Here is a 24,098-nt window from a genome sequence, read left to right as displayed (position 1 = left end):
ATTGAGTCCTAGGGGCGAGATGGGCACAGACATCAAAGTAAGACAGTATAATACAAAAGATCAGATACAACCCTGTGTGGCGAAATACAAACAAAAACCACTGGATCAAACAAGTCTGCAGAGCATATAGCAGCCAAAGAATTAAAGTAAAGGTGGGGAGGAAACAAAGGACTCGCTAGAAAGTCTCACGAGAAAGATTCAAACTGCTGGGAGGGAGAGACAATAAAGACAAACATCACCTATGACCCATTGTTTTTCTGTTGCTCAAACAAATAGTTAAACAAAGCATCCACTTCCCTATTCTGAGAAATAGATTTTTTAACATAATTGATCCAAGAGGAACACCGTGCCCTGATCCACTCCATGACCTGATATCTGATATATCTGTCGCGGCTATATCTGTCTGTATCTGACGTCCACATCACATCGGATACAACGCATACCTACATCCATTATTTAGAATCTGCTAAGACGATGCGGTATTGTTTTTCATCATTTGTTTTGACCCTCTATGAAGTGTTTTGAAGAGGAAGAAGGACCGTGTTTTTGAACTGTCAAAAAACTAATTCAATTGATTGTATTGTAGTCTTTTTGACATGTATCTGGTGGTATGCTGTTCTGCCCTGTTTTCTTAGCAGGACCCACACAGTACATTTTCCTTGCCTCCCGTGCATTATAAACAAAACCTCTCGCGTTAAATGAAGGCTAGGCAGGAAAGTTTAATAGCTTTTCCTGACTATTTATATTTAATGATTGAGCTTTGTTAAGTTGACCTTATATAAGTATTGGCTCTGCATTTCTTTGTGTTTATTGTCTCCCTATGAGTGTATTTGGAGTCCACACAAACACACACAGAGCTGATCCTGTACTCACACACACGGCATGAGATTTCCGGGATGCAGGGAACACTGGGTTTGATCCCTTAATCACAAAGCGGTTGGCTGGTGACGCAAGCCAACAGCTGACCCTGCATCAGCTGAGGCAAGACGTTATTTCACGCTCATGTCATGTCTGGTGCCATTACATCCACATCTTATGTAAGGCTTCTCGTCTTCTCCTCTTCATGTCCAGGCATGCTGCTATGATTCCCCAGCCCCAACGCAAACCTTCTCCTGGCCTCCTTTGAGTCCTGGAACATGGTGTTCCACAAAGCGCCTGGAGAGGCAGGTTATTCTTGTGATCCAGCATCACAACATCAACAACCAACAACATGTTGGCTCTGGAGCTCATCCAGCTCCATGATGAGGTGGCCGACAGGAATCCTTTCAGCCTGAGTCCCAACCCTGACATGTTTAGTGTGGACACGTTTTAAATGGCATAGGAATGCTTTTCTCTTTGGTTGAAGTTTTTTTTGTAGGTTATTTTTAACTTGTTAAAGTGGGCTTTACTCAATATTTAGATCCAGAAAAATTAGCCCCTTTTTCCCTGATTGCTGTTTAGCTTGCAAGACCCCTAAAGCCATAGACAGAGATAAAGCCTTGCTTAAACACACACACACACACACACACACACACACACACACACACACACACACACACACACACACACACACACACACACACACACACACACACACATTGTTGTGTGAGATCAACACTTATTGACACAACAATGTAGGTCAGTTACTTTAAGTGGTCCAGTCTTACAGACTGAGAGTGGTTTCAGATTGTGTTGCAACAGCATATTTTTTTGGCCCATGCTTCTCCAATACACACTGAGACTGCTATGTGCTAAATGTATTAACAGCGTCTCAGGGGATCAGTTACGGCCTGAGGCGTCGTGATTGGTTGACGCAACAGGAGAAACGTGATGGCTTAAAAAAACAAACAGTTGTCTTTATTTCAACCAAAATCCCTCCGAAATCCTGTATGTAATCTTGCAGACGCCAGCTCTCCTCCCACAGTCTCTTGGCTCTATTGAAAACCTTTGGTGAAGCGATGTAGCAAATGGATTTAAAGCATTGACTATTTATATTGATGTATTCCACATCATCCAAAAATAAATACCAAGCAAAATGGACAGGTTTATTTGCATGTGTAAAGAAACACTGGCAGGAACAAACAATGTGTTGAAAGTAGACAACACGCATAATCCAGTTTAGAAAACATAAGTAAAAGTTGATTTATGTGAGATACTATTATGAATATGAATGAATCAGGCCATGTTATTGCCTCATCACATAAACAGGGGCAGTTCTCACTTGGCAATTACATTTATTAGGTGCAAACAAATCCCAATACGTATCGGCATCAGTGTGGATATTATACAAAATGAAAGTATAAATTAATATATAAATAATAATAAGTCTTAATCATCTCACACAATAATTGTAGCAGCTTAAACACCTTCATTACTAAAGTAATATAGCTTATAGATCACATAGCTTACTCCTATTGATAATCGATCATAAGGTGTTTTATATTTAGCTAGATTACATCATACGGAATCAATATTTTCATCAACATGGTTAATTTGCATGGCTCTCTGTATGAAGCATGGATATACAAATACACTGGAATTTTGAATCAGACCCAAGGTGTGGACCAAAAATGAAAGCAGATCTTTTCCCAGAGCGACCAAGCAGAATTAGTGGCTGATTTGTTAGAATGAATACGGAATCTTGGTAGAAGGCTAAAAGATGATCAATAGTCAAAAGAGTAAGATCATTGAGAACAAAAAGAATCTAGAGTCGTTCTCATTGGTCACAGGCAAATTATAATTTTACCAATCAGAACCACTTATGATCTGAATCTGAAGCAAGAGTACAAACAGGGATGATGAGGCTTGAGGTAGTTGTGAGGCCAACATGTCGTAAGGGGTAGGGTTAAAAATAAATTGAAAAAGTGCTTTCCCTTCCTCTCAAGTCCCACCCATCTACTCTTCCATTGTTTTCAACAAGAACACTGACGTCCTTAAGCTGTCCCGTAGACCTAGCGGCCTTGTCAGTGGGTTGGGTGGGGAACCCTTCTAGACTCTTTGAGGAGTCGTTGTAGAAGGCTTGCCTTGAACCTGATCTTCTAAATCATTAAAACATTATTTTGTTTGTGTACATGTTCAGGAGTTTGCCATCTTTCTATCTTTTGCACAACACAGAGGCATAAAAATACTTTTGAGTGCATCCTTGTATGTATGGTTCTGCCTGAAGCCACAGGACCAAATCCGTGGCCTGCTTTAACTTGCTGTGGGACGACAATGTGGGACGGCAGTCTAGTCCAATCACAAGACGAAAAAGCAGGAGCAGAGCAAGTCAAGTTGGATCAGATCATTGGGCGTTGATTTATGTAAAATTAACATAAAGACTTCATCTTAAGTCTGAGGATTTTTTCTGAGGTTTCAGCATTAAAGCAACCCTGAAGCTGCATTAAGGGCTGGACAGATGGGGTTCTTCAAGACTTCAGGTGAGGGCTGCCCTTCAACTGGGCCAGCCTCGTTTATTGGACAGAGCACGGTCAGTTGTATCCTGCCTGCCATGTCCAGGAGGCATGTCGTCTCCCTAGATGAGTCATTTCACCTGCAAAGCCAACAGAAACACTCATTAGTTGTACTGTAAACCATGCAAAGCATGTATATGTAATTGCAGTGCAGACAATATAAATTCTCTGGCCATACAGTACACATTTCCAGCATGCCAATCATAATGGTTTCATTGGTATGGAAAACAAAGATTTTATGTCATTGTTGCACCCAGAACCCCTGCGATCTTTCCCTTAGGTGTCATGGTACAGTTGACTGGTTTCCTGTGTGAACCTATGTCGACACATATTAAGTAAGTTTCTAGTTTGATAACGAACACCAGTATGTATTGTTACGATCGGTACGTGACATTTTAGATTAGCGCCAACCCACAGGGGGGAATTTACAATGGCAGTTCCGGGAAACACACCTGTTCCGGCCTGACTCAAGTTAAACAATAGCAGGCTTCTTAAGTAATTAAACCACACACTTCTTGCAAACTTTTGAAGAGTAGTTATAAATAAAATGCAATGCCTTTGGGCAAGAAACCAACTTCCTGTTAATTAAGGATCAAAGACTTAGCATCTTATTGGCTATAATTATAGAAGGTATGCTTCCTGGTAGGTGGAATTTAAATTACAAAGGTGTTCCTTTTCTATAGATGAGGTTACTGTAAAATGTAAATTGTGGCCGAGCTTGAAATATTCCAGATGGCACCCATTCTATGTTGCAAACGTCTGATGCATTGCCAGATAGTATGGTAAGAGTTGTCCACAGCTTGATTCATTATAATTTGTTAGTTTCTATAACTCTTTTCATCTAGCAAAACAAAATAGATTGTTGAAAATGAAGAAAATAACTCTTCATAAAGTGAAAAGTTAATGATAAAGTTTGAATACATTTGAGGTAAAATGTAATAGCTGATCTGATCTGATGAAGTGTATGCGTGTGTGTGTGCGCATTTGCGTGTGTGTGTTTGTATGGAAGTAAACCGGATATGTAGCAAGCACCTAGTCTCTAGCCATATAAACGGGGGTCCCAACACACAAAGAACTGATATTTAACAATTATATTTCCAATCGATAAATTATTTAAGCACCAGTGTAACAAGAAATACAATAACCGTTAAAGCTTGACATTGTATTTCTAGGTTAAATATTGACGTTGTTTAGGCTCCGGGACGTCTGCAATGGTTAGCGTAAGCCACCTTGGGCTATCGCTAACTAGTCACTTTGGGCTAGACGTCATCTAGATTAGAACGTCCTCACCCTCGAGACTCAGCATTTGTCAATGAGACCAACTGAAAATATACGAAGTGGCTGGGAAATTAAACTGTTAAAACTGTAATTCTGAAAAAACTATAAATTATGTTGAAATTCATTTTTCTTGTTGTGTGAACGAGTAAAATATTACGCGTTCACACAACCAACTCTACCAGTTAGGTCGTTTAAACACAACATTTCTAAGACTGTATTTCCTCGAATGGACTACTATAGATTTGCAATCTGATCTCCAACCTCAATTTAGAGCTGCCCCACAAAGTCCTTCCCAAGGAAGAGTAATAAATGTCATTCCCCGGTCACTCAGAAATGTACGTTTTTATCGAAAGAACATCATCTAACAGAATTATTAATGTGTCATGATTATCTTTCTTAACAAAATGTATCTATGAAAGGAAGTTTTAGAATGGTTTCATTTTACGTTTTTATCGAAAGAACAACATCTATCAGAAATATTTATGTGTCATGATTTCTTGCCTAACAAAATGTATCTTTGAAAGGAAGCTTCAGAATGGATTAATTTAAGCCACAAATGTCAATATCAAGGCCCGCGGGCCAGACACGGCCCCCCGCGACTTTTAATCAGGCCCGCCAATAAATTCTGACAATCAATCTAATGTGGCCCGTGCGCTGGTGTTTAAATTTACGTCCATGAATACAACATTGAAACACGGTGAACTTCATTCGTTCACGGGCCTTGAATCGCCGGCAATTCAGGGCACTTTTAGAGGAGGAAAACTCTGTGTACGAGGATGTGCCATACCACACGGAGGTGCGCTGGTTGAGTCGGGGGAAAGTGTTGCGAAGATTTTATGCTACCCGCGTTGAGATCGCTCGTTTCATGGAAAGCAAACAAAAGGTCATACCCGAGCTTGAGGATGAAACGTGGCTGAGCAACTTGGCGTTTATGTGTGACGTAACGGAGCTGATCACTGAAATGCGAGACTCAGTAAAGGTGTTTCAAATGAAACTGCGTCTATGGGAGGGCCAGATACGCCAAGGCAACTTGGCTCACTTTCCTACTTGCCAGCCAGTCAGTGACACAGTCACCATCCCATTCCCGACCAAAGTGTATGATGACAAACTGAACACGCTCAAAGCGGAAATCAGCAGGAGATTTACTGATTTTGGATTAGAGAAATTCAACCTTGATCTGTTCGCAAATCCATTTGCAATTGATGTTGACAGTGACACTGCACCTGAGCACTTGCAGTTGGAACTCATTGAATTGCAATGTAACGGTGCTCTGAAGACCCAGTACCAGTCAATTGGGGCTGCTGAGTTTGCACCTCTACTCCCTGAATCAATGCCACAGCTTCGCCTTCACGCTGCACGCATCATGTCTATGTTTGGAAGCACCTACTCGTGCAAACAGATGTTCTCCGTAATGAAACTGAATAAGACATCCCACAGATCCCGCCTCACTGACCAGCATCGGTCTCGGTATTGAAAGTGGCCATAGCAAATGACATTAAGCCTAGAATAGACAAGATCATTTCCAAGAAAAGGTGCATGTCTGGTAAGGGACATGCACATGCAGGTGTGTGTCTGGTAAGAGTTTAACTAAATAGCAAGCACAATGCCTATTTTGCTTAGGTTTGGCATTATAGGCCCTATTGTTGTCCTTTCAAGTTTCCAAAGTAAGCCATACAATTTGAGATACGACTTGTTGCATTGACTATTTTGCTTTATTAATCAGTTTTGCTGGTAACAAAGATCTTTTTCGTTGTTTTGTTAAAGACAAAAGTACTGTGATGCAAATGTGTTTTGTCTAATTGAGAAGTTATTTCATGCAAAAAAAAAATCAGCATTTGATAAATACTATTTTGCTATTTCAATCAGTTTTGCTGGTAACAAAGATCTTTTTTGTTGTTTTGTTAAAGACAATAGTACTGTGATGCAAATGTGGTTTGTTTAATTGTGCAGTTATCAATACAAAAACATTGTTCAGCACTTGATAAATACTATTTTGCTTTATTAATCAGTTTTGCTGGTAATAATTACCCACGCACATGGAAAAACTGTCTGGCCCCTGATTTTATTCACAGCCCTCCACATGGCCCTCAGTAAGTTTGAATTTGACACCCCTGCGCTAGGGAGATTCGAAACAGCCACCAATCGACCCATAAAGTGTTATAGAACCATCACAATGACTCTTAAGGTGCTTAATTAAGTTCAATTAAGCTTAAAAAAGTTGCATAGCTCCTCTTTAAACTGTGATTCTGAAAAAAGTATAAATGTAATCAAAATTCGTTTTTCAGATTATTGAAGGTACAAGTGTGTTGTGATTTGTTAAATTGTTTGAATGACGATTAACGTTGAAAATTGACCAAGTTACGATTTCTGAAGTAGTTGAAGTGTCAGAGAAGGCAGACGGGGGAGCCGTCCGCCCATTGACTTAAATTGTATTAAAAAAGCAGAAAAAGTGTAATAGTTTAAAAAGTTGAAAGAGTGGGAAAACGCAGAGAGATAGCCATCATGTTGTTAAAGAGCTGGACTTTTTGATAGTTGATTGGTTTCTGTAGCTGAAAGGATGCAGGAGCAGGTAAGTGGACAAAAAACATGCAAACGGATAAAGAAAACTTAAGAAGAACAGTAGATGTGCTTGCAGTACCAAACACACTAACGACTTAACTTTGTAGGCATATTTGTCCATCAATAGTAAATGATATTACGACTAAAAATATTAAGTAAATTAAACTTAATAAGGGTCATTTGATAAATACATGACATCCTCCAAATGCAATACACAGTTTGAGATTCGAGATTCGACTAATATCGAAGTGAGCAGTGTATTCTCAAATTTAAAAAATGGCACGCAAATGAAGAATAAAAGAGAAAGGAAAATGTGATGACATTGTTTCACTCAAGACCCCAATGCGATCTTTCCCCGAGGTGTCATGGCGTGGTTGAGTCGTTTCCTGTGAGAACATTTATGCACAGACAAACATCAAGTCAGTTTCCAATTTGATAACAATAACCATTACGTATCGTTACCAGGCATGTGGCATTTTAGATGACCCCCCTCCCACCAACAGCATGAAAATTCAAATGTCAGCTGCTGGCAAAGCCACGTTTTCAGCACCTGACTCAGATTAAACAATAGCAGGCTGCCAAGTATCTAAGTAATGGGCTCTCACGGTCCGAGGCGGACCTAGGCGGGGCTAGGCTAGTGTTGTCCTTTCTCTGTATGCCCAACCGAGTGTACCAACCGAGGTAGTCGCACTTGATTGTAACAACTTTCCTATCGGTCTCCTGCTGTGCTTTCCATTACGGCACGACCGCCCTCACAGAAATACATTGTAAAACACGACAAGCCTATCTTGGAAACCCTTTGCCAATGGGCAGCACAATGCTCCTAGTACGTATTTCTACTCGTTTTGAACAGCATCACTGAGCCATCAACCAGAATATCAACGGTTAAATATTAACCAATACCCTTTCTACTTTTTTATGACTCACTATGCATGCACCAGTCACTTCCGGTGACGAGCACTAAAGCTGTCACCATGTTTAGTGCTAAGATAATGACCAATAAAAGAGGATGTATAACTATAGAGCTCCATAAAGTGGATATATGACTGCAACTAGGGGTGGGGATCCGTGTGGACTTTACACTCTTTTATGCTGTTTACTCATGCACAAAACGCGTGCATGCACACCCTGTGTGTTTCCCCTCTAAATATGGGCTCCAAACGTCCACTAGTCCATTTAAGGGATAGTCTCAGCAAGCACTGGGCTACAAATACCCCTCAAAGGGTACTGTGTAATGCTACGAAAATAGAGGGCGCATGATGTGATGTAGCCAACTGCCTTCTCTTATACCAGTAGCTAGAATCATATACTGCACACTGCTGCACCACAGCAACTACGCAGTAGTTCAAGTTCAAGTTATTTTATTTGTCAAATGCACAACATAACAGGCAAGCAATCCCAGCTGGCATGACATGTTTGTGTCCCAAGCTCCCCTTAAAAATTCAAAAAATAAATAAATAGAATATATGTACAGTATATATATATTAATATTTATGGACAGTATATATATATATATATATATATATATATATATATATACATATAGATAGAAATATATAGAAAGTGTCTCAGTTAGCATTTGTAGTGCAGTGTGCAGCAGTAGTGCAAAAAGGGTTAAGAGTTTAAGAGTCTTGTTGTGCTCGGAAAGAAGCTGTTTTTGAGCCAGGTGGTTTGTGTCCTACCAAAGACATATAAGTAGTTAAGTACCTTATCTCACTGTCAATACAGTAAGGCCTGGCCATTGTATTGTACTAAACTGCATTGTGCAATACTATAGATAACTGCATTATGCTGTTTAGGTCTACAGTACTGCAGTGCACTCAGAATTGTAGCATAGTCATCTAACTGCCAAGCAAGTCAGGCCAAGGTACGGTACTGTACCAAACTGCAATGCACAATACGATGCTGTGAGCTAACTGTATTGTACTGCGCCATCCTGTATTGCATATGGTACTGTGCAGTAGTTCAGTAATCTCACTGCCAATCAGTACTGCATAGCACAGTTCGGTGCTATTAAATAAGTATGGTATTTGACCTTCGCCTTGAAGTGGAAGGGGAACGTAACTTCAACAAACACAAACCTGTTGATACACCCACACTTATTCTTTACTTCTCAGTTGCTTGTTCTTGTAATAACTGGCTGCCTACGCCTTTAATGACATGTTCTGACAGAGCCGAGCCCTGGAGGTCATAACCGGGCGTGCATGGTTCTGTAATCCGAATACTCTGGGGCAGGAGTCCATTGCACATGCAGGGTTGTTGTTTTTTTTATTTTCGTTTATGCAAAACATAGTTATTCTTCTTGTCATGTTCTCAGGAACTGTGTAAAATTATTACTGTGTATAACTGTGTATAGATTATATAAATTGAAATCGGAAGGCATGGATAACGCTGCAATTCATGACCCTTGATCAGCCCAGGCTACTGTCCCTAGACCCTCATTGGCCTCAAGTCCTTTACATGCTTGGAGCGACAGCAACAAGTCAGCAACACAACCTTCCGTCTGCTACACCCACACACACAACGAACGGCAATGGCAACAAGACATGGCTGCAGAGCTGCCTGGCACTCTTGTCTCTCAATTCAGCGGTGCAACTCTATGCAATGTCCAAATCGATGCTGCATATTACCGTTTGGGGAATCAAACACTGGTTCACGTTTGCTTGCACCATTTCCCAACACAATGTTTTGAGCATGGCCCTTGGGCTTGCAATTTGAGTCTAATGCTGCAGGGTGCAGGGGGTGGGGGATTGTTGACGTTAAGCGGCGTTCAGGTACTTTCCTGTTGAATTGAGAGTTCACCAGCTGAGCTAGCAGACGTTAACTGAACCGTAGCCCACAACGCCCCAGGTTCCCCCGAGACTGCAGAGAAAACCCCCTGCTTCATGTGCTTGTTTTGCATTTAATTTGATTAAATATCATCAGTGTTATGTGTATTGTGGATGATGGATGCATACGTCTTCATATTGTCATATACTTTAAGATGTGCATTTTCCTATACTTGTCCTTATTTGCATTTAGCCTTTTCATTTGATTATATTTGCATATATTTCCTGGTTTATTAGTTCATGATCATTTTGATCATACCGTTTGATCATCCTATGTTATTATATCGTTTTGTGTCTGAATCCAACTGTCTGTCATGCTTCGGCTTGAATTTAACCATGTGAACCAAAGTGAAGAACAACCGGTCTGCCAGGGAGACTGGTATGTATTTTTACTTCCTGAAACACAATCAGATATGCAGCACTCCCATGGCAATGAAACGGCCGAGAGCTGTCGAACCGTTGACACAAAACAAAGACACAAAAGCATGCATGCACACAAACACACACACACACACACCACTGGAGACAACCAAACATGTACATACACAAAGACAAAAAGACACATTCATACAGTGATGCATAGTGTTTGCACATAATACATCATATTCAGGTCTATACACACAGGGTGCATTGAATATCAATGACATGAAATACCCAACTAGGGGTGGTAAAAAGTGATCCCACGCTGGGTGTCCCACACTTGGAGTCCCACACTGGGAGACCCACGATTGGAGTGTGTGATTAGTCCCCTAGCCGGGACAACAACACATGCTGGTTGAATTGTGTTTTTCCTCAGCCCTGCAGATTCCACCCAGTCAGCTGATGTTTTCCCTGCAGGCTGCAGTTTTCCTGAGAACCCCAGGTGGTGTGGGATTCCTATAAGTTAGCCAGGGATCTCAAAGCAACAAGCCAGTGAGCTCGTGTTTGCATTGTAATGCACTGCCGCTGTTACTAATCTATGCTGACAAATGCAAACAGTGAGAACAACCCACAGGGCGACTATCGTGCAACCGAAAACAAGAATATAATAAATGCATGCAACAACTGTAAATACCAAGAAAGGGGGTATTCAAGTGAGGAGAAAAGGCAGAGCTGCTGAACAGAGTGTGTTGGATCGGATAATGAAAAACACTGTGACTCATTTTTCTATGGAACTTGTTCGAACAAGTTATCAGCACCTTTAGCTGCGATGCAACGATAACCAAATGTGCCCCGAGTATTGTTCAAGTTTGCTGCCAAGAAGGATGTCTGCTTCGTAAAACTCATTCCTTTCATTCCAGACATTCATCAAGACCACTTGTAAACAGATCCCCTCTCAGATCGGCACTCCGAGAACAACCTTATTGCAGGGCTCATTTTTAGCCGCCACCTGACTGTGAAGGTTAATTTTTAAAACAACAACAAAACTAGAAAACAATGGGAATGAAAGGCTGCCTTAACATCTGTAAAGTCTAGTTTGAGAGAAGAATGTGATAAGAGAGGTGACAGGAGAGGGAATAGGAGTGGGACTTGGGAGCGGGGAGATAAGATGAAGAGAGAGGGAACACTGTTTACTGAAGTGTGTTTTCTCATGTATTCGACCTGGGCAAAGACAAGCCTATGCTTGTGAAGAGTCTGCTTAATGCGGCGCTGCTTAAATTTGCTTTGGGTGTAGGCAAATGCTGGCAGCTGATTGGCTTGGCCGGGGAAAAACACAGACGGATCACACAGCCGGGTCAAGCAGTGGAATTTGAATTTTCCACAGAAGGTGAACCAAAGGAAAATAAACAAATACAAATACAAAAAACAGTAAAATACCTTAATTCTACCTAGGGGCGGGGGGGGATTTGCTAAAATCTGTTTATATTTACCCTTCATTTAAAAAAGTATATACTGTAAAGCAGACAGAGGAGCAGCCCATACCATGGCTGTACTTCTCCGGGAGAATACCTTTGTAAAAAGAAAAGAGCTTTTCCGACTGCGAGGGGATAAGACGGCTCAATATGTGTTGTGTGCGTTGTGTGTTGTGTTTTTGGTGCATGTTGTTTTCAGAGATGTGTATGATTTGTGTGTGTGTGTGTGTGTGTGTGTGTGTGTGTGTGTGTGTGTGTGTGTGTTGTTTGTTGTGCGCGTTCCTACTGACATAGTCAACGCCACCACCACCACCACCACCAACAGAGCTGTCGGTCTGCGGCGTGTTGAGGCATGGCGAAGAAGCAGATTATGATGTCAGTGAGACGGCAAACGTTGGAAAACAGAAGGAGATCCATAAGGCGGAAAGTCATAGTCACACGGTTACATCATGTGTGCGCTAGACAGAAATGAGAAGACGGGCTGTGGCTGGATGATGTATCGCTCTGCAGAAAGAGGGAACGCCTCAGCAGAAATAAAATTAGGAAACAATGGGATGGTGAATAGCGCAGTGGCAGAGGACAGTGATTCAGTGTGGGGAAAGAGAGTTAGGGAGGAATCAAATGAGTTGTCATGGGAGTGAGAGAGCGAGTTGCCAGGGAGATTTACATATGACATGAAAAGACCATCCTCATACAAGGAAAACACAGGAACTACTACATTAAGCATTGAAATGAAAGGCATTGACCATCAAAATAGAAGCCAATACTCAATCAACTCATGCATCTAGAATATGTGGAGCTGTAGTGTAAGACAATCTATCAAGTCATCATCATCATCATCCATTGACCGTTGACCTAACAGCATGATCACAACCCATGATGCCTCTCATCTGAAACCAAAGTGCAACTTCAATACTCTGCATCATCACCCCCAGGCCTTACTCATCATCAACACAGGCTGACTCAGTTTGACTGCCTTTAACCCTGTCCCGATCCTCACCAGATTAAACCGGTGTAGTTGACAAGAAGCACAGTAATTTTTGTAATCTTGGGCTCAGTCTCTTAAGGAACCTGTGGGCTGAGAAAGAGGAAAATGTGTTTAGCCAGCGCTAGACGTATTTCTTACCCCATCCTCGTACCTCAACTACCGCAATGTGGAAGGGGGGTAAAAGATCAGTTCTGCTGTGTAACACTCATGCCGGAGGACTAGCTTCATGTGCTTTAGAGCGATACCAACATCGAAATATTTAGAGGTTTAGGAAATAACTTGACCGTTATAGGGTTAGGGGTCAATAACTTGACCCCTAACCCTATAAATTTAGACAGACAAAGAAATGATCGTCAAAGACCAGGCCATTTCACTTCTTTTGCATGTACTGACACATTGCTTAAGAGCTTGTACAGAACAAATAAAAAATACAGCGAAACAAGTTATCCAACGTCGGACACAACCAGGTTTGAGGCTGGAGAATTAGGCTTCAAGCCATGGGGGAAAACCCTAAAACGACAATTAACCTACGTTCAAGAACCTCCCCTATGGACGTAAGAGAGAATCCTCATTTAGGGAAAGGGGCAAGTACAAAAAATGTAATCCATAAGTAGAATCCAGAGTAGTAGATTTCCTTCTGTGGTGAGCCTGTGCTCCATCCACTTAAACTATCCAACATCACATTGTGGAGTTAGTATGATCTAAATCGACAGCTTGTAAGAAATGTGTACAGTCAGTGCACCATCAAGGGGCACGCCAAGTGTTGTCAGTAGGGGATGTGTCATACATTGAGATCCCCTCGCGTGGATGAACTGGAATACTAATTTGAAAAGCAAACCACTTTTCTTTGATCTAGAGACAATGAAAACACAGAGAATACTACATTTTGAGGTGTACAGGACCCTACTCTAGACTAAAGCATTCCTTTTTCACTGGGTTTTCACAACAGTTGATCCAAGGCCTGTTTGTGTGAGCAGTGAGGCCGTTCAAGGCCCGGTGAAGGACCCTCCACATTCCTTCTGGCTGAGCTCTTGTTTTGGGAGGCATGGCTGAACACCACTGAACCCAGACGTCATGATGGATCACTGCGCTAATGTAACCAGGCTCATTTGAACTCCAGGGCCCCCCGGGCATATTAGCCATTCAAACTCGGCTAGCTGAAACCATGGCTGAAGTAACCTGATGTATACCAACACAACTCCAGGTTCAACAAACAACTCCATCTCCATTGTTATTGAGAGCTGTGGACTATAGCGCCAAAGGAAACGCAGGATTTTATTCTCCCTCCCTCTTTAAGAGTTAGAGGGTATCAATAGTGTGGCTTTGTATTTGGTATCCCATCACCTCCAGGTGCATTAAAACAAGCCAACTCCCAGAGTTCCCAGCATATCCATATTAAGGAAGTCAGGGAGGCAGAACACAGCAAAAACAAAACGGTATCTCTGTAGTTCCAACTGATATGAGGGATTCATGGAGAATGCCACAGGGTTATCAGTCACCTTGAAGCATACCGACAGCACCAGCTCTGGGGAGGACAGCAAGGGGGGGTGGGGGGTTTCTCTAGTTGACCTTAAATCGCTTTCCTCCATGCCAGTTTGATTGTAGCGGAAACAACCTCCATAATTAAACAGTGCGTGTTTGACGATGTCGTCCCGTGTGAACGTTCCCCAGGGGAACACACAGTGGTGTCCGTCTCACGCCTATCACATGTCCTAGATGCAACTTGATCCCTGGCTCGGCAGCGTTCACTCCAGTTTCCCGTGTGGCAGGGTAGAAAGTTCAACTCGTCCTATAAAAGGATATTTCGGAGAATAAAATAGGACACGACGGGACAAAGCTGGATCGTGAACAACGATATGGCGTCATCAACCGTATGAGCAGAAGTCAATGGCTGGAGCTTATCCAGTGGGATCCATTTGAGAATGTTCTGGGATTGTAAAGGGAGCTGGTCTTGTTTTGGTATGTAGACCATAGACTGCAGGGAGGTGACGTCAGTGAAAAGGCTTGTCACTTTGGGGTCATTGAACACTGAAAAGGTGTTCTTACACTTTCTGATCTTATCACAAAATGGCTTTTAATGTAAACTAATTTAATCTATGACATCATTAGACATCACAGTATTAAAGCAAACTCTGAATAGTTTCTGCTCACACATAAGTGGTCAAAACAACACCATGACCATTAAACTGACCTACATAAAAAAGAACCTATAGGTGTGACTTCTTCCCCATGCCCTCCATTCCTATATACAGTATAATATAGAATTAGCTTTTTCCCACAGATGCTTCATGAACCAAAGTGGAGGTGCAAAATCCAATTTATCAGACGATTTCTCCCTAGGGCTTCAATCTATGGATTCATTTCCCTGAATTTGAGACCAAAATACATCAGCAGATTTCTTTGAGCACAACATTCAGTTGTGGGCAAAGATGTTATGGTCATGTAAACTTAACATTGGTCTGACTGACTGTAAGCTATTTAGAATGGATGGAACCTGCTACCCAACAAGACTGTTAACAATGGTTACAGTGCCACTGCCTAGCCCTGATATCACGATACCAGAGGAATGGTCGCCCTTCTTGCATACAAATCAGTTCTGGAATCATGAGTCGATAGAGTGAACGAGACTGTGGTTAGTAAAACCCACTCATCACACATTCAACAGTCTTGTTGTGTTGTTTGTTTAGGTTTGCATCAGATAAACAGGTTAACACCATTGTTCTCCAAAGGTATTCTTTTAAATGGCCAATCGTTAAGAAAAAAGTTGCATTAGTTAGTTGGCTTAACTGAGTTTCAGAAAGAACACACAAACTGCCAATTCTAAATATCTGCCTAACAACTAGTCTAGCTTAATAGCCTATAGTATTAAAAACTGAAGTGGAATTGGATTTCCCCAAGTACTGCATCGGGGGGGGGGGGGGGGGGGGGGGGGGAGAAGGGGGGAGAAGGGGGGAGAAAAGCATATTACACAGAGACACTGTTGAATGTGTGATGAGTGGGTTTGACTAAACACAGTCTCCTTCATTCTTTTGACTCATGTTTCCAGTCCCGATTCGTATGCACGAAGGGCGACAAAGCCTCTGGTATCATGATATCAGGGCTAGCACTATATTTTTGAGTAATGTAATTGGAATTTCCCATCATTGTTTCTTCAACTTATTTTGGGTTATACATGTTAATTACACGGGTGTGCAATGATTCACTGTGCGGTTTTTGTGATTCAGCCATCTAATCTACATCTGCCCACCAAGCTCCCCACCCCTCTACATGATGATAAGGGTTTGTTCATGTTCTAGTCACTTTCCGGATTCATCAGCTAGTGATGGCCTCTTTGTGCAGTACCCGTTGTGGGCCACATTTTCACTACTTTGGATAATGATATCTTCCACGCGATTTTAGAGGAAATGTAAAATAACAGCCAGTAGGCAGACTGCTACGATGAGACAATGTCTCTCCACTTTGTTTATAGAGTAATTTCAGGGCTACCCTGCAGTATTTTATGTATTAAGTTTCTATAAAGCCTACAAACAAAATACTTTTTCAAAGGAAATGGATGGCCTAGTTCAAGGAGGCAGGCCACTTTTGAGTGTTAGAACTGTAAAGCTCCGTCCCTTTTGAAGTACTCTGTTATCCTTGATCTCACCAAATCTGACTGTTTCAAGGGCACTAAATCATTCTAGTATTGCACAAATGGTCAGCTTGAATTTGTGCACAATGACATAATGTCCAGTGAACTGTACTCTCCACAAAAGGTGAACTTTATAAGTTCAGGACTTTTTCTCTTTTTCTTATTCAGACATGACACACTCAGTCACCCACTACAACCCAAGAGAATGTGCCATGTTTTTTCCCATAACATTTTGATCAGATAAAGCCAGACCAAGACCGTGAGAAGTAATTTTCCCTTATGACACACACCCACGTTTTAGTTATGTGTCTAATAATATGTATATAAAGTAGTATACATATTACTATAGTACTGAATATCAAGATTAAATATTGACTCGCTTTTATCAGCTCAAAGTCGTAATAAAAACGTTCCAGCAGTATGTTTTTTGTGTGATCTTGTTTGACCCATGACAATGTGCGGAATAGAGAGGTAAGGGGTCATAGATCGACCACAGTTCGGAATGAAAACAACTCTTTCCCACAGCCTTTTCTTTTTGACATTCTCATGGAACACTGATTAGGTCACGTTAACAACATCAAGTTGAACCGTCAACATTCTCTGTTGACTGTAGACTACACAGGATGGTGGCATTGGGATTCTGTCATGCGATTGGTAGGTTTAAATACATTAAAAGTCCACACGCAGACAAGATGCAATCACAGACAAAAATGTCCCCTAAAGTGTTGGCACATATTCACTCCAGCAAAAACTCAAGATGTTTAGCATTGGAGATTTTAGTCTAGGGATATCTCAGGCAGGTGACCAGAGAGTCTGAAAAGGTGCCATTCAGAAAGTGACTAAACACCACGGGTCCCATGTATTGCTAAAATGTGAGCGGTCACATGAACTGTGTGATGACCACATGATAAGCTTCTCCACATGACCACATGCACTGACCATGAGCAGGACTTGGTAAAACATTCCATTTGGTCCAATGGCCCCTATAATCTACCCACACAAAATGTGTCTGCCGCCCAGACATCAACAAAACCTGTTACTATGGGAATAGAAGAATTGCGGTTTAGTGAAAGCCGAACACAGTTCGGGAGGTCCGGGGGGTTGAAAGGTAAACTTGTGGCCATTTAACCTACTTTGCACACCTGACAGCCGATTCCAGAAGCAACATCACACCTTCAGTGGATTTGGGTCGAACAAGCCCAGGCCTGTCCAATCCTTTGACCTCTCCACACCATGAGTCAATGGAAACAGATACCTCCAGCCGCTATGAGTACATGGCTACCCATAACATGGTGGAGGACCATGGTGATTAAGCTTGTGGCATAGGATCATACAGGTTCATCTTGTAGAGGGAAATGGGATTTTGACAATTTTCTGAAGAACATTTCTGAAAAACCTGAGTTTCTGTAGAGCCTGAAACATATGGGCCAAGGAGGAGGTTATGAATAACCTATCCCTGTTTGGACTTAACTAAACATGGCCATTTCCAAATTGCTGGGAGGGTAAACAGCTATGACCGAAAGTGACCCACTGATACTCGTATTTATACAGTGCTTCAGTTTACCTTTCCTGTATATTTAGTTTGAAACTACTTTTCAATTGCCTCTCTCTGATTCTGGGAATATTGTTGATTGAAACTCATTTTATTTCATGTTATTATTCTGTTGTTAGCTTTTGTATTGAGGTTCAGCTTTAAAAGCTCCTTATACACCCATTTCTTTGACTAACTGATAGATCGATTAGTAGAAGAATAAAGGGGGTCCTGCGGATGATAATGAGATCAGTGTTACTAATACATAAGAATAGGTCAAGATGATCAATGTAACCAAGACATGAAGTAAGGCTAAGATTGATCAATGTAACCAATACAAAAGATAAGACCAAGATATCAATGTAAACAATACATGAAAAATTACCACTTTTTATATTTTGGGGAAAAATCCTTGATCAATCCTGCTTTAAGAACTGCGAGAAAATATTACAGAATAAAAGGTTAACGGTATTCACGATAAGAGAAAGATCTATGCACAGGATCTACCCATTCCCTTCACAGTGCTCACTATTACACAGGAGTTGGTTTGATTGCAAAAGAGGATGACCAAAAAGTTATTTAGCTTACATAAAGTAATGCCACAAGTATGCATAACCATTTCCTGTTTGTTCCAGTTTAGGACAAACTGGTCTCATAAAAAAGCTTTGGAATGCTGCTGCCGGGAATGTCTACACCCCTTTCAGGAAGGAAGTCCATATAAGGACCCTTAATAGGCGGCTGCCCATTTTAGGAACCAGGCTCTCTCGCTTGCCTTTACCAAGAATAAGGAACAGGAGAGTTTAAACCAAACAAGGAAGACGGATGAAAAAAGAGGAAATATGCACACATGTAATAAATGAAAAACCCTGTTTGAGCAGGCCTAACAGAAAGCTTGTTTGTGACGTTTCTATATTTACCTCACTTGGGTCATATGTCAGTGTTGATGTGTGCAAATGTATTGCACTCGAGTCATCTGTCCCAGAATACGACTTTTTAAAGATGGATAATGACACAACTAAACGGACAGCACTGACACATAGCCCAGTGGATTAAGAGTGATCTCTGACCAATTCCCACACCTCAAGGATCAGAGTACAGTCTCAGGTGGTGATGTGTGGCTGCTCTATGAGCTCCAACTTGTTTTATGTCATGCTTTTCTTAACCTGGGGAGGTTTACTGAGCATATATGCTCTTTGTCAACCACGCCCTGACTGAAATGCGTTGCACTTGGCTGTTCACATGCCTGGTCGAGGGGGCGGTTTCTGGCTGACACACCTAGTAAAATGCTCAATGACTTTTGACTAGTTTCCCTTCTAAGTAAAACTTCAGTTACTGCTGAATACATATTCCAAGTATTGAAGGAGAAAACAAGTAAAAGAGCCAGAGGGACATGTGTGGTAAGATAAACCCAGATCAGCTGACTTCCCCGAAACGTTGTTTTTTTTTAATGGTTGTTGCTATGAGGAAGTGTGACGCTTTTCACCAATGAGAATGCTAGGGCGGGCGTATGGTCCAAGGCTAAAAGTTTGAGCTGACACTTTTTTTCCTAAAGTATTTTTTTTACAAAGTTTAGGAAGTGAGTTAAACAAATTTCAATAGGTTTTTTGGGGGGTGGAAAACTTCCTTCTTTGCCGTCTGGTTCCGCATTGCTTGAAATACGATAATAGACTTCCTTGTTGCAGTCGTGGCAGGGCATTATACCAGAGAGAAACCAAGTACAGAAATCTCAAACCCTATTTTAAATGGCTTAGCTATTGATGGACTTTAATACCATTGTATACTCGTGAGGGGAAAGAAACAGTTCACGATTAGTAAAACACAATAGACTATTGTTGGAATTGAGTCAACCTCTAATGCATGAATGTGCCTACTGCCATGCACCAGCTATGCTGTACCTTTCATTGCAATACCTGAAAAAAATAATTTGATCGTAATCGTATCCCCTTCCGCCCTGCCATTCCCTGCATGCATAAGCATAGCTAATAATAATGTATGGACATAGGTTTAAATAATACATCTGCATAATTAGCGAGTCTCTAACATGAAGGCCACTGAGAATTGCTATGCTTGCTGTGTCCGCGCCACATCACTGCACCAAGTCGTTTTCTGGAGACCAAACCCACTAGTGTATGCTGCAATCTGCTTTGAGATTGCCTGAGCTACCTTTTCCCCATTGTGTAGCTAGTCCATTCTTCACAATGCACATGTGCACTGGTAACCAAGGTGCAGGCTAACATCATTAGCTGTAGAAGATTAGAGGGGACCTAGTGTGGGATGTCTCCATGGAGACGCTATACTCAGTTTCCTCCCAAGACCTCTGCGAGAGCATGTTTGTCCTGTAACCCAAGACAACAGGAGGAGGATCTGAACAAACAAGGATATGGATACACAAACACACACTGATAGAAGTCTACTGATGGGTGCCAGGCAAAGCAAATGTAGTTAATAATAATTAAGTTAAGAGAAAATGTAGTGCATTGCAGGAGGCAATCAGTTCTCATTAAGAGGAGAGCTATCAATGAGCACAATTGCAGTAGAACAAGCTTAAATTTATTGATTAACATTAGTCATCTGAAGGGCACTCAGGCATACAGGAAGCCTCATGGGAAGCCAAGGGGCACTATAACCAGCTTGAGGATCTGTTCCACCCCTACCAATCACACACCTAAGTATAACATAAAAGTTGACATGAGTCAAGCACCTCTAGGCTGAGGCCTTCATCTGACCCTCTAGTGTTTACACTTGCAACTTCACCGGTCCGAGGCTTTTTGGGTGACCGCAACAACTAATCTCCCCATACACTATCAGTGCCAGACACATTGAGAGAGCGCCATATAATGTCTGCATCAACACCACAAAATATGTCCAGCTGTACCCTTATCAACTCTCAAGAACTTCTCCATGTATGACCTTTTTCTTTGTAAACGCCCCAAAGCTAACCACGGCCAAAATAAAAAAATATCTTAATATACAAATAGACACTTGATTATATTATGTTGGCTGACAGACGGAAGGGAAGCCTGTATATGCCAGCAAAGGCAATACTGCAGGATACGTCATTTACGCCAGCCAATAGTCAAATGAAGACTTGTGCTTTGGTTGCATTTCTTCTGCCAGCAATTACTTTTAGCAACCCAACAGCTGGGCCCATTCTTAAACCGATTTTTACACCCTTTATATCTGCTTGGCATTGGCCCTGCCAGCAGCTGCACCCAGTCTTGCATCTATTTTGTTTCGCCAAACAGAAAGGTAAAACAAATCGTGAAGTGATATTAAAAACATTTGGGCGGATGTTATGAATGCTTGTCACCCCATTTCCCCAATCGTATAGCTAGGGCAGGTTGAGCAACAGCATTGTGCATCCTCTAGTTGAAATGCAAGTTGAAGTAAGCTGCTGTTTTGCAAAATGCCCCCAAAAAAATGCATGTGGTTGAAGTGATGCTGTGGGTGTTGTCTGACTTGGCGGAAATAGCTGCACAACTTCTTCGAAATACCACAATTTCAACAGAATCTGACATAGGGTTAAGGTCACTGTAATGCATCACTGTGTCAAAGTAGAACGTATAAAAGGCCAGACTAGGCAACATTTATAGTTTTATTGACAAACATATTTGTCAATGGTGCAAGCTATACAAGTGACTGGAATGTTTAAATAACATTTGGTGTGCGGGCCCTCAGCGTTTACAAACAAAAAGGTACAAATCTGCATTTATTCCGGTTTTTGGTCATTCTCCCCCAGTCAACACATTTGTAGCACAGAAGCCAGCCACAGGGGGCTTTCTGTGCTGGCTCTTTTTCTAAATGCAGATCTAACCCATAGTATTTCCATAACCGGGAAGGAAGTGGGCCAACATCTCAGTGCCAGTTAATTACGTCTGTTGGGGTAAATTTCTGTTCTTCTCCCTGGAGACTTGGCCCTCTGACCTAGACACGACACACAATCACCCATATTCTCACAAATATTTCTTATTGGCTAATTACGTAATTCTTCAACAATTTGCATAGGCGCATATCATAGCAATTTTATTTAGTAAATCACAAAAAATAAATAAATAGCAAAATGAGGAAATATACAACATATTTTGTTTGTGTCCATATATGTCCATGTAGTTGTGTCTTTTGTTGAAAAAAAAAAAGGCATAACTTCTCAGTCTTTCAGTCCCAAATTCACCTGATTAGTAGGGCAATTGTTGCACCAATACCAGCAAATCCAGCAAAGGCCATGAGTGTATTTCTCACGGTCGTCTCAGGGTCTGACACTCGAAAAAACTCTACGAAGCCCTCCTGAAACAATGAATAACAAAATGCAAGTTAGATTACAAGCTGTAGACAGAGCTAGGGCCTGGCCAGATTCCAAACAACAAAGCAGTTAAGCAACAGGAACATTTTCACTGGGAGCACTACCCCAAGTCAGATATACCACAACGTACCCATGAGTTGTTTTTGACCAACCATTCCCGTTGGTCTGAAAGGAGGTATGAGGAAATCTCCTCGGCCACCAGCGACACGCAGCCTTCTTTACCCCTGGCCTCTAGGTACTGACACAACGCTGCTCCGAAGGCCACCAGGCTGGCGATACGCCCCCAGTTTGTTGTGCTGTCTGCGAAGAGACTCTTGGCCACAGACGTGACAAAACTCATGTCTTCCCCTCGGCCGTCCAATTCCAATTTCTGGATCATACCTTCAAATAAAAAAGGACGTTGGTGAGAAACGTGTATTCAGCATAGTCCGCTGACTTGATCTCGAGTTTTATCTGCGAAAATTATAACGTTACACCAATATCAACTAATGTATACTACATTCCCACTATATACCTTAAATGTTATTATATCAAATAGCAGGCACACATAGATGTTGTGAAATGGGGATGAATATGTTTGTAGATGTGGTACATTGACGGAAGGTTTAAATAAAACACGTGTCTGGAGGTCTTTATCTGCTTGATTAAATTTCAGATCACCTACCCTTGTATGCGTATTGGTGTTTTTCAAGCACGCCGTCTACAACTCTTCTCATAGTCACTTGAACCTCGTCTTGTCTTGTCCTTTTAGCTTTTGATGCCCCTGCATAGTCTCTGAGAAAAATGCGAATGATTCGCTTGGTGTCGTTATCCAACACTTCTTCCCCCGCCTGGCTGTCCGTGTCTACTTCTGACTGGAGTTCCGGAGTGCTAGGCAGCGAACCGTTTCCTTCTTGGTCGTCTTGCGATTTGTTCACCAGCCTGCCCCTTCCTAGTTCCGTGGGTCTTGGTTTACGTTCGTCTCCGCTTTTGAACGTCGCCATTAGAGGCAAGGCCCCCTCTGTCGTGGTGTGTGAACCTTCGGAGTGGAAGTCCATGTTTCGCTCTTCGCCTCCATTTTGAGGGCTGTTAAACCAGCAGGTCTGGACTAAGCTGGTTCCGTAGTTTGAAGTTAGTTTCTGTGACAGCATATTTGCCTTGAGGATTTAAATGGTGGGCCTGGACAATTGTAATTAAAATAAATTTATTTTCAAACAAAGACCTTGTCCATCGTAGGTCTGAGAGGTAAAGACAGCGCTACGTGTTCTTCCTCTTTGTAAGTAGAGTAACGATGGGGGCGTGGCCAGACGACGCATCATAACGTCCGTTCTCAAAGGTACACGCTAGGCCTTCTTTATGTTAAAAATTGCATTTAGGCAATAGAAGTGGGTTTTTATTTTACCTCAGGAACGTTTTTTCTTTCAGTTAAATGGAGGTTATATTTGTATATAACTTCGAACCTATCAAGTATGGGGAAGTACCAAAACTAGTTTAGTTTCTACCACACCTCGGGTTTGATACAATGCGTCACATCCTCAATCAAGATAACCAAATCAAACATAACATATAATCGATTTAAAACGTTAATAAAAACAAGATGTGGATTTTATTTTCTAAAGCTTTGCACCCAAATTGTATAGATATTAAACTAATTACTGAGAGAATTTCGTTGAGGTTACAGTAAAGTGCAATTCTTGTATTATATTTGGCGCCACCTAGTGGCAATATAAAATACGGATAAAGT

The 24,098-nt window shown here is 41.6% G+C and overlaps 1 protein-coding gene across 2 annotated transcripts; it reads right to left on the bottom strand.

Moving 5' to 3' along the window:
- Nucleotides 1-2,193: 2,193 nt before the first annotated feature.
- mcl1b (MCL1 apoptosis regulator, BCL2 family member b) lies at nt 2,194-23,619 on the bottom strand. 2 transcript variants are annotated; one of them, XM_030371433.1, is made up of 4 exons: nt 23,040-23,619; nt 22,506-22,756; nt 22,247-22,359; nt 2,194-3,511 (listed from the first exon to the last, which is right to left on the bottom strand). In XM_030371433.1, exons 1-4 carry the CDS (start codon nt 23,503-23,505, stop codon nt 3,508-3,510), a joined length of 834 nt encoding a protein of 277 aa, XP_030227293.1. In that variant the 5' UTR covers nt 23,506-23,619; the 3' UTR covers nt 2,194-3,507. The 2 variants fall into 2 exon arrangements, with proteins under 2 accessions (XP_030227293.1, XP_030227292.1); XM_030371432.1 differs by lacking the exon at nt 2,194-3,511 and adding an exon at nt 20,609-21,999.
- Between the last annotated feature and the right edge of the window lie 479 nt (nt 23,620-24,098).

This window comes from Gadus morhua, chromosome 11 (assembly GCF_902167405.1).
Source record: "Gadus morhua chromosome 11, gadMor3.0, whole genome shotgun sequence".
Lineage (NCBI taxonomy): Eukaryota > Metazoa > Chordata > Actinopteri > Gadiformes > Gadidae > Gadus > Gadus morhua.
Note: the sequence above shows the minus strand (reverse complement) of the source record. Positions and strands in the feature narration are given on the sequence as shown.